Consider the following 10,010-nt stretch of genomic DNA (forward strand, 5'->3'; position numbering starts at 1 on the left):
CGAAAATTTCGGATCAGTTGGTGGTCCAGATTGTGAGTTATGGCCATTAGCGTAAAACTATATTATAAATTTACATAAACGGTCCTTTTCGCATAGAACCCGTTTCTGGCCACGTTTTGGTACAAAACTTTTTACCAACTGATGTATTATAATATTCTGGGAATTTTGATGATTTTTAATTAATTTTTGGCTGAACGGATCTTAGATCGCCTAGTCATTTCGGCTTATGTCGGTTTTGACCGTTTTAGCCATAAAATGAGTTTTACACATCCTTTTGACCCGAAACCTTTTTCTACTGATTTTATATGATGAATAAATTATTTTAAGTATTCTGGAAATATAAAAAACCTCAGATTTAATTTGAAAACCCGAAAACGCCCTTAAATCGCATATTTAGCGTTTTAAGCGCATAGTAAGCGTTACACTTGTTTTAAACATATAAGACTTATACCTACTGATGTAAATTGCATATTTTCATATAATAACAGTAAGTATAAGTATATGAACTCAGATTTCCAGTTTTGACATTTTTAGCCCTTGTGAAATTACTAAAATACCCCTACGGTGCATAGTTTGGTTTTAAATGATAAATTTGGTATATGGGTCATACCCTACTGATATAATATGTTATATTAAGTATATTTACTGTATGAACCAGACCCGAAACTCAGATTTCTAATTTTACCCTTTTATTATCTTTTAAATGACCAAAATGCCCTTCTAAGGCATAAATTGGGTTTAAAATTATCCCGGGCAATATAGAACATAACTTACTGATATAATATCATATTTTAAGCATATTACATCAGGGAACTTGCATTTGAATCATTGGCCTACCCGTATCGCCCTTTCGCGTTCGGTTCGGTTTACGTAACTAGTTTGCGTAAATTGACCGAAACGGGTCAAACGATATCATTTTTATTTCAAAATCCAGAATGTATTTAGTATACCCATATTATACAAGTATTCAAACTTGTCGGGTCTAAATCACATTCTATCCGGTCTTTCGCTTAATCGTGCGTAAACCGTATCATTCCTAAAACTAACCGGTCAAAGCTTAAGCTTAAATAAAAGGCCGTTAGGAATCTAATAGGTTAATTATAAACCTTTGTTCCAGATTAGGAGGCCCGGTAAAAGCTACCAACACTTATCATTTGTGACTTATACTTGCTCAGGTAAATACATTTTGACTTATTTTCCCTATACGGGCTTGGGGTACGGTATTTAAAATACCGCTTGATCGGGCGCACAAGTCCTGCACCTTATAGGTGTACAGTCTTGAATAGCTTGTGCGACTTCGTTTAAACAGTTTTGTCTTACTTAAAGGCTTTGGGGGGTTATTGACCGTGTCCCGGATATCCTTGGCATTATCTTACGAGATGGCCACGACCAGAGCACGGGGTGTAGGCGTACACCCGACGTGTATAACTCTTTAATGTGGTGTGTCATTTAATTCTTAGCCCGGACAGCAGATCCCGGGCCACCAAAGATACGAGTGCATGTAAATCGTTCACAAGTTTATATTATATAATTATCCCAAGTTAATAAAAATATTTATGCCTTGTGCATTTAAATCAATTTTCAATCATTTTCAAAATGAGTCAGTCGATTTGTATTTACCAGTGTAAACTGACGTATTTTTCCCAAAAGATTAAGTGCAGGTACTATACGAAAATAGGCTGGCTGTTTCCTAAGAGCGTCCACTATAGTCTCGCAAACTCGGACGACAAATATCTGTTGAACTATTTTTATCTTATTTTTACTTGATCCGCCTGTGGATCCGTTTCAACTACTGTGATATTTATTATTGCAATTTATTTAAAAGTTGAAATGTATCTATTCTGCTTCCGCTGTGCATTATTATATTGTGTTGATTGTCTATGACGATGCCAACTACGTCACTGTACCCCACACCGGGCCCACCGGTGACACGTGGAAATCGGGGTGTGACAAAAACTCATCAATTTTAACAATCACATTTTGAACCATCCCCCGAGGTAACTTATGAGACAAATCGGCCAAAAAAACCGTTGTCTCCACTCTTGCTAACGGACCAAAATCGTATTGGTCGTATAAGCCCCCCGGTAAAATGCTAACCCCGGCTCCAAGATCTAGCAACGTCTTCGCCATTTGAAAATTACCCACTTGAATGTTAATTAATGGCGTGCCCGGATCTTGGAGCTTAGGAGGAAGCTCCCATTCAAAACTGCACTCACTTGCCCGGTCAAGTCTACCCGCTTAGGCATCTTTTTCTTTTGTTGTCGTTTTTGTCTACACAATTCCTTAAGAAATTTAGCATAAGCGGGTACTTGTTTTATTGCATCAAGTAGTGGAAGATTGATTTTTACTTGTTTAAACATGTCCCACAGCTCTTCTTTTTGGGGACCTCTTGGTGCAATAAAATTTTTTCTACCCGGGTCAAGTAAAGCCGATGGAAACGGGACTTGACTCGGTTCACCCTCAACTTTTTCACTTTGCTCGTTTTCACCCAACCCCGGTTTGTTAACATTTGATTCTTTAGGTTTAACTGGTGAAACTTCATCATCACTTTCATTACCCGTGATATCCTCAACTACCCCCTCGACCACACCCGGTGACAAATTAGCCTTAAATTATTTGCCACTTCTCAAAACACTAACATGACTAATATTAACATTACCTCGTGACGAACCATGTGAAGGATTTACCTTGGTGTCGCTAGGAAGTTGACCCTTGCCTTTCTTCAACTCTGCCACATCGGTTGCCAATTGTCCCATTTGGATTGTTAGTGATTGGATGCTCTTGTCACGAACTTCATCCTTTTGCATTCGAACTTCATCAAGTTGATTTCGCTTTTGCATATCTTGTTGCATAGCCCGAAGCATATCCATAATGTCATTCCCGCTTGATGAAGGTTGACCCGAACCACTTTGACCCGATTGTTGAAATTGCCCGTGGTACCCATAATTGTTTCCACCTCTATAGTTGCCTTGATTGTATTGTTGACGAGGTGCAAAGTTACCTTGGGCTCCTTGAAAATTTGGGTTAGCTTGGTTCGCCGCGTTCCCATACCGAAAATTCGGATGATTTCGTAACCCGGGGTGATATGTGTTGGAGTTCATGTTGAAATTTCGACCACCCCCTCCTTGAATTGCATTAACCTCTTCTACTTGCTCATCAACCAAGCCCACTACACAAACTTCCGCCGTGTGGCCTATTTCGTTGCAATTTGTACACACGTTGTACACTTGGTTCGTGGTTTGAACGTTGCCACTCTCAACTCCATTTGCTCTAAAAATGCCCAATCAATATGTTCATAATTCGTACCGAACGTACCGTTAGTGATTGACATCAAATCCCGTGCATCCTCCGAACTCAACCCTTCATGAAATGCATTCAACAATTCCCAAAGTTGGATCCCATGATGAGGGCAATTCCGTAACATCATGTTGAACCTCTCAAAAGCTTCGTGAAACATTTCCCCCGATTGTTGTTGGAAACTTCTCAAACCTCTTCTAGCATCGTTGGTCTTTTGAGAAGTGTAATATTCATCCAAGAATATTTGTTGCATGCCGGCCCATGTAAAAATGGACGCAGAGGGTAATGTATGAAACCATCTCTTCGCTTTATCTTCAAGGGAAAACTGGAAGAGGACCAACTTGACATCATCCGCAGAAAACCCTTGACCTCCAATAGTATTGCAAATGGAGTCATATGTCTCCAAATGAAAGTAGGGTTCTTCCGTTGCTAACCCTTTGAACTTTGGTAAACTTTGGAGAGCGGTTGTTCTAACTTCAAAGGTCCTTCCATCCGCACGATGAGGAATCACTACCGGCGAAGGATTGTTAGTGATAATGGGCCGGAAGTGAGCTTCAATTCCCCGTACTACTTCCCTTTGATGTCTTTGAGGTGCGCCCAATGGTGCCCTTGGTTGACCCATTTGCCCTTGCATAGGCCCTTAAGGAACAAACGGTGGTTGATATTGATGTTGATGTGGATGCATTGGTTGTTTTGAAATCGGCCCTTGAAATTGAGGTTGCACGTTTTGAGGCCGCACTTGTTGTAGCGGTGTAGGGCGTTGCAATTGTGGCCCTTGCGGTCTAATGTGTTGCACTCCAACGAGTAATCTACCCATATTCTGAAATTGTTGAATTAGTTGACTTTGCTGACCTGCTTCGCCTTGTAACCCCGAATATCCTCCATCACCCGTATAGTAAAAGCCTTCTTCTTCGTATCCCCTAAATTCCTCTTCATACCCATCATCATAACCATCCCCTTGAACTCCCGAAGATTACCCGAAGGGAAGAGTTGAATATTGAAACCCCGATTGGTTTTGTGGTCTAAGAGATGGCATAGCATGCACAATAGTTGAATTTGGTGCAATTGTGAAATTAGAGGATGATTGACCCGTAGTTGGGGGGAAGAAATGGGAAAGTGGTGGGATTGTGGTAGAAGGGCTAAAGGTAATAGTGGGTTCAACTTGGGTAGTGATTGGTTGCGTGGCATTGGTTGGTGTGACTTCGGTTGTGTATTAGTTATGGTGGTGTTTGGTGATGGTTGTGTGACAGTAGGTGTGAAAATTGAGGTCGTTTGACCCATTGTGGGTGGTACTTGAGATTCTTGCATGATGTTTCTTGGTGTAATGGGTGAAGTAGGTGAACCAACAATTCTGTTTTCTCGTAAAAGAACTCTGTTTAGCCTCAAATTCCTTTCAATTTCCGGATCGAACGATAGTGGTGACGACTTGTGAGAGCCTCTAGTATGCATACACCTGAAAGTACCTGCACACTAAACACAACCAGCGTAAACCCTAAAATAACAAAAACAAAACTAATAAATTAACACACGTTGCGCACTACTCCCCGGCAGTGGCGCCAAAATGTGACGTGCTTGTCGTGGTACACGCAAATTTAATCCAAATAACTACTATAGATAGTGGTAAATGGGTATCGAACTCAGGGAGTATGTGGAAAATGTGTGATTTTATAACTTTGCACTTAAACTAAAATTAAACTAATTTGCAGAAATTAAAATTCAAGAGTTGATTGTTTTGGTTTTAAGAACCAATATTAACTACTTAAATTGCAAATCAAAGATTAAGTTTGTAAACAGATTAGGAACAAGCGACCATCTTAGGATTCAGTTTCTTTTAACAATTGTGTGAAATTCCAACTAGAAAGAGTTACATAGACATAACTCGTGCATAAATGATTGACGTGATAAAAGGGAACAAAGTACTCGGATTATATAAACACGAGGTTGTTACCCGATGATCAATTAATCAATATCCAACCCTAACCTTCCCGTGATATCACCAAGAACGTACGATTTAGACTAGAATCAAAACATCAATTAACCAATTACAATCAAACATTCATTCACCATAATAAACATAGCAAACACACCAAGTTTATCATTCTAGAAATAAAAGGAACACACAAAAGTCACAGTAGAAACCTTCACCTAAGATGATCACCAAAGTTTAGCCGGACATGGCTTGGTGAATCATCATTCCAACAAAATCAATGTTCATAAGGATCAAAATACAAACCGAAATGTTTAGAATTGTTTCCAACCAAGTAAGAACAGCCAAAATCGCCCCTAAGATGCTCCAAAACCGTCCAATGATGAGATAATGTGAAAAGACACCCAAAAACGGTTTTAATGAAGGCAGTTACGTTTTCCTCACAGCCTCCACCGTAAATTACGGTGTCCACCGTAATTTACGGTGGTCTTCAAGATGTTACGGCCATTCTCTACTGATTTACGGTGGAACAATTCAGCAATTAGGGCCACCGTAAATTACTACGGTGGCCACCGTAATTTACGGTGAAGCCCTGATTCATGTGTTTTGTTTCTTTGTTCCTTCCACGCACGACCCGTTCATCTCTAAACCTTCCAAAGCTGCTTTTTATCCCTTTTTAGCTCCCAAACTGCACCTGAAACATGAGCAACCGTAGTCATCTAATTCAAGATAATTACGCGATTAAGTGAAGGATAAATCCGTCTTTTAACATCATTAAGGATTGTCCTATGGACCGCCCGTCACTGTTATATATAGTGCATGAGGTTCCGCTTGAACATGACAAGATGTATTTCAAGCGGAATATGAACATGTTGATTTCGCTTGAAAGTGACACAAGTCATTTCAAGCGGAATCACCTCCTTCAAGCGGAATCACACTAATTAAAACTTAAATCTCCTAATTTCTCGTACAACGTGCCCTGATCTAACATATCTAGTGACAAGACTCGATACAAGACGAAGACGACAGATGTATGCACCAACAATTTATTTTTTGGTTGATTTTGGTCCGGTTTTATCTGTTTTTAGTTTAGTTTTGATTAACAATTCAATTATTCATCTCCATTAGACACTATTAATAATCACATAATGTATTAATTTTTTTAATTCAAAAACTATAACAATACGATACTCAAGTTAAAGAGAATACAATACTTAATTTTATAGTGTAATTTAATATATAAGGAAAAAATGTTACTTATTATCTACAATTTTGTTAAAGATAAGAGAATTAAAGTGTAATTAAGATGGGGGGATTAAAGTATAATTATTGTTTGAACGACTATTTTACTGATGTGTGCAAAATGCAACATATAAATTACATCAAATAAGGCATAAAACTAACCATTTTTTAGTACTAATGTTGGAAAAAAGCGTGTTTCTTTCTTCCTTATGAATTTACAGGACCAAATGAGCTTAAAAGAACAAAAGGAGCAAGTACACAGCCAAAACCAACATAAATACCAAAAGAAGGGATAAACGTGACATGCCCGACCCCTCGGCAGCATCCCCAAGGCAAAAACAAGACAACAGAGTCTGACCACGGGGCCGTGCCCAGCTGGGCATGGGGCGTGGTCAAAAGCCTGGACAAAAGACAAACATGTAGAAGCTTCCACGCCCACAACGGGGGCGTGCCCAGCTCAGCACGGGGCGTGGTCAACGCAAAGATACGCAGAATCTTGATAGTACAACAAAGAATTGACCACGAGGTTGTGCCCAGGAGACACGGGGTCGTGTGGGGCCCTCTGCTGACACTTGCAATTAATGAAGGAAGAGAAGATGCTCGCCAGGTGGCGTGCCCGCTGGATACGGGGCTGTGGCCAGAGCTCTGTGCAGGCTATAAATAAGGGTGCTTGGTTCATTTGAAAGGCATCCCTTGGCAAACCACTACTATCCCACTTTGCCACCACTCCACCACCACTGTAGGATCGATTATGATCTCACTGAGGAGTCAATCTAAGCTAGAGCCTGCTAAAAACGTGGCGGAAACACGTTTAAGCATGATACTAAGGTGTATGGTACAGAAATGAGTAGAAAACAGAAATATCTTCACTTTTAATACTTTTACTTCATTCAGCAACGATTGACAGAGAGTCAGCACTTCGACATACAATTCAAGACAACCGTTCCAAATGACTAGACAAACAGGGTATTTATAGGTGAACTGGAACCGCTTATGTGACATGACCACATAAGCGATCCAGCCTGGGTCGCTTATGTGGACAGATGTCACATAAGCGGTCCAAACCTATAAACATCACATAATTACATAAAAACCCCTGTTCTATTACAAAAACAACCTATCGAGACCATATACGTTAATCTAACTTTACAAAGACGCAGGCTTTAGACATTATGCACCAACAAACTCCCCCTTGGATAAAGCCGCAGTCTTTGTCTGGAATATTGGTCTTCAGGTAGCTGCTTTGTAACTTTCTTCACGCCCTTTAGGCTTCCTGCTCAGAGCAACTCTGATCTTCTCACGCTTTTGCTTCTCAGCCTTCTCTTCTTCCTGTTGTTTCATCAAAAACTTTCCTCTTTTCTCTTCCATCCTGCGATTTTCTCGTTCACGTTCACGTTTAGCTTTCCATAAGAGCGGTCCATAGATGTCATAAAAGCGACCCACTCTTCATTTTTTTAAAAAATGCAATTTTTAATCATTTTTCAACTTGTTCGTTTTCACATGCTGGCACCCAGTTGACCAAGTCCAAGTTAATGACCTTGGAACAACTGATTGATCGTCCAAGTCCAAATTAATGACCTTGGATAATCAGATTTATGAAGTACTTTTTCGGTTTGTTTCAACAAGTAGTTCAAATTAATGAACTTTTAACTTTTCAAACACTTTTTCACAAACTTTCTCACAAACATCATACCAGATCTTGTTGCAATCACAGCTTACCCAAACCTCATCAAATACCGACATGTTCAGCACACAGGCTTTGATCTTCCAATCCCCAGTATCAGTTGTCGAAACTAAAATAAGAAAAGAAAATCTTTTTGGGTTTAAAGCTGTACAAACAAAAATATATACACACACTATTTTTTCGAGCGTGTTAAGGGATCATATCAGCTTCCAACAGAACACAAGCACCGTTAAGCTTATTTCATTTTAAACATTTAAGCAATTCGCGTTAATTGTCGGTATATTGGTCCATTTTAAATTCTCACAGAATTTTCAACCTGTTCGGGATACGTTAATAGTGTTTTAGAGACTTAAACGTCAACGAGTGTTCCCACCTCAGTATATACTCCCGTATCCGGATCCCAGTATTCAGTCTTACAGGTGAATATACCACAACTGATATCTGTTAGGGGTAAATGCGAAACCGTGAGAGCTCAGGTCAGAACTTCCGTTCAGCAGAGAGATGACGGCTCGACTTTTCGGTGGGTCCCCTTTAGAGGATCTTTTGCATTTCAACAGCAGCGACTATCAATTTATTGTTTCATCAGCATGCTGAGGGTGAAGCTTATGTTTCAAAGCTTTTTGCATAAAGTATTATCCGGGGACTAGGTCAGTATTTCCATACAGCAGAAGTCCCGGGATAATACCCCAGATATCACCGAGTATAAAGACCTAGTATCTCAGAATACGGGACCTTTCAAACAGGATTTCAGGGGTTACCTATATATCCTGGAGGTGTTCCCCACGAAAACGCAAGTTAAATTTAGTTTATATCCCAAACTGATCTACTAATTTTGTAAGAACCTACCGGCACATCTTTAGCGAGATTGCTTAATTGCATTTTTCATTATATATCTTTAGCGTACTGTGCCTGTCTAGCTGATGTACTATCATTTCCCTATACAACACAGCTCTTTTTCATTTTTTAATGTTTTTGGATTTTTATGATTTTATCATGCTTTTGTACTTTTCTGCGAATATCTCCCCCTAAAACTAAAACATATTTTTGTGTTTTTGTTTTAAAAAGAAAAACAGAAAATACAACTGTACAAAAAAAAAATTGACAACATGATACAGTTCAAGTCAGATCGCCGCCCAGCTCGGCTTCACACTCTATAACCCTCCCAGATTGCAGATTTTTTAACCCATTAATCTTCAAAAGATAATAAAATCTCTTTTTATCAAAAGGTTTCGTGTAAAAATCAGCTTTCTGATCATTGGTGCTCACATGTTCAATCCGAATTAGTTTCTTTTCATAACAGTCTCTAATAAAATGGTGTCGGATTTCTATGTGCTTCGTTTTTGAGTGGTGAACCGGATTTTTCGTGACATTGATGGCCGCTTCATTGTCCACAAATATTGGAGTATCCAAGAATTGCAGGCCGAAATCGCGCATTTGCTGTTGAATCCAGAGAATCTGAGAACAACAGCTTGAGGCTGAGACATACTCTGCCTCGCAAGTAGAAAGCGCGACTGCGGTTTGCTTCTTGCACTGCCAGGTAACAAGCCGAGTTCCGAAGAACTGGCACCCAGCAGTGGTGGACTTGGCGTTCTGTTTACAACTACCAAAATCTGAATCAGCAAAACCAGACAATGTAAAATCACCCGAGCGAGGGTACCACAAGCCGATGCTTGGGCAACCCTTCAAATACCGTAGAATTCTCTTGACGATTGTCAAGTGTGATTGTTTCGGGTTCGACTGGTATCGTGCACACAAACATGTCGGGTACATGATGTCGGGCCTGGAAGCTGTAAGATACATCAACGAGCCGATGATTGATCTGTATAATGTTTCATCCAGCTTTACACCTTGCTCATCCGG

General features: G+C 39.8%; 1 protein-coding gene across 1 annotated transcript; it reads right to left on the bottom strand.

The window, feature by feature from the left end:
- Positions 1-2,156: 2,156 nt before the first annotated feature.
- Positions 2,157-3,919, bottom strand: LOC118479344. The gene is made up of 3 exons (XM_035984353.1): positions 3,330-3,919; positions 2,660-3,270; positions 2,157-2,527 (listed from the first exon to the last, which is right to left on the bottom strand). The coding sequence occupies exons 1-3, from the start codon at positions 3,917-3,919 to the stop codon at positions 2,157-2,159; spliced, it is 1,572 nt and encodes a 523-aa protein (XP_035840246.1).
- Positions 3,920-10,010: the final 6,091 nt, after the last annotated feature.

Source organism: Helianthus annuus, chromosome 15, assembly GCF_002127325.2.
Source record: "Helianthus annuus cultivar XRQ/B chromosome 15, HanXRQr2.0-SUNRISE, whole genome shotgun sequence".
In the NCBI taxonomy this organism is placed as follows: domain Eukaryota; kingdom Viridiplantae; phylum Streptophyta; class Magnoliopsida; order Asterales; family Asteraceae; genus Helianthus; species Helianthus annuus.